The sequence below is a fragment of the Volvox carteri genome, assembly GCF_000143455.1.
Source record: "Volvox carteri f. nagariensis unplaced genomic scaffold VOLCAscaffold_1, whole genome shotgun sequence".
Taxonomy (NCBI): Eukaryota; Viridiplantae; Chlorophyta; class Chlorophyceae; order Chlamydomonadales; family Volvocaceae; genus Volvox; species Volvox carteri.
Genome location: NW_003307545.1, coordinates 2,628,613 through 2,629,425, shown reverse-complemented (window position 1 = coordinate 2,629,425; position 813 = coordinate 2,628,613). Strand labels below are relative to the sequence as shown.

Here is an 813-nt window from a genome sequence, read left to right as displayed (position 1 = left end):
GGATGGGGGAATACGGGATGGGGGAAGTGTGTGTGTATGTGGGGGGAAGATAAAGACCCAACTGGTTAGCGCTCGTGGGCTTCCCCCTCCCCCTCGCCCACCTCCCGTTCACACGAAAGCATACACACACGCTCCAGCCCCTCTGCCAAAGCGCCCCCGCCACGTTCACATACATAACAAAAAAAGGAACAAAGAAACAAATATACATACATACAAACGCACCTGTTGTTGCAGGCTGTGAAGCTCCTCTTGGGTGGCCTGTGTTGGGTTGGGGCGGGGGCCGGGGGGGCATGAAACGGGGGGGAAGGGGGAGGGGGAGGGAGTCAGGAGAGCACAACTCTGGTAATTATACATATATATACATGTATATATATATGTGTGTGTGGAGAGAGAGAGAGAGAGAGAGAGAGAGAGAGAGAGAGAGAGAGAGAGAGAGAGAGAGACGATGGCAGAGGAGCAGAGGACGAGGCAGCCGCAGCCGCAGCCGCAGGAGGAGGAGTAAACGGCAGGAGACAGTCTCTCTCCACAAACCCCTTCCTACCACCGCCCCCCCCCCCACACACACCGTACACCCTCCAGCCAGCCTCAATGGCTGGCAGTTAGTGGCAGTTGGTGGCAGTTGGATTTGTGTCAGTTGGCAGTTGACAACCCTTTGCTTGCCTTGCATCATCATCATCATCATCATCATCATCATCATCATCATCATCATCATCATCATCATCATCATCATCATCATCATCATCACCATCATCATCATCATCATCATCATCATCATCACCATCATCATCATCATCATCATCATCATCATCGTCA

The 813-nt window shown here is 52.3% G+C and overlaps 1 protein-coding gene across 1 annotated transcript in view; it reads right to left on the bottom strand.

Annotated features, from left to right (window-relative positions):
- Nucleotides 1–813, bottom strand: part of VOLCADRAFT_102747 (dynein heavy chain 3) — a gene marked incomplete at its 5' end in the record, with an annotated part of 70,080 nt that overhangs the window by 19,244 nt on the left and 50,023 nt on the right. The window contains one exon of the mRNA XM_002945732.1: nt 223–258. Within this exon, the coding sequence (XP_002945778.1) occupies nt 223–258 (36 nt within the window). The remainder of the gene's footprint in view (nt 1–222; nt 259–813) is intronic.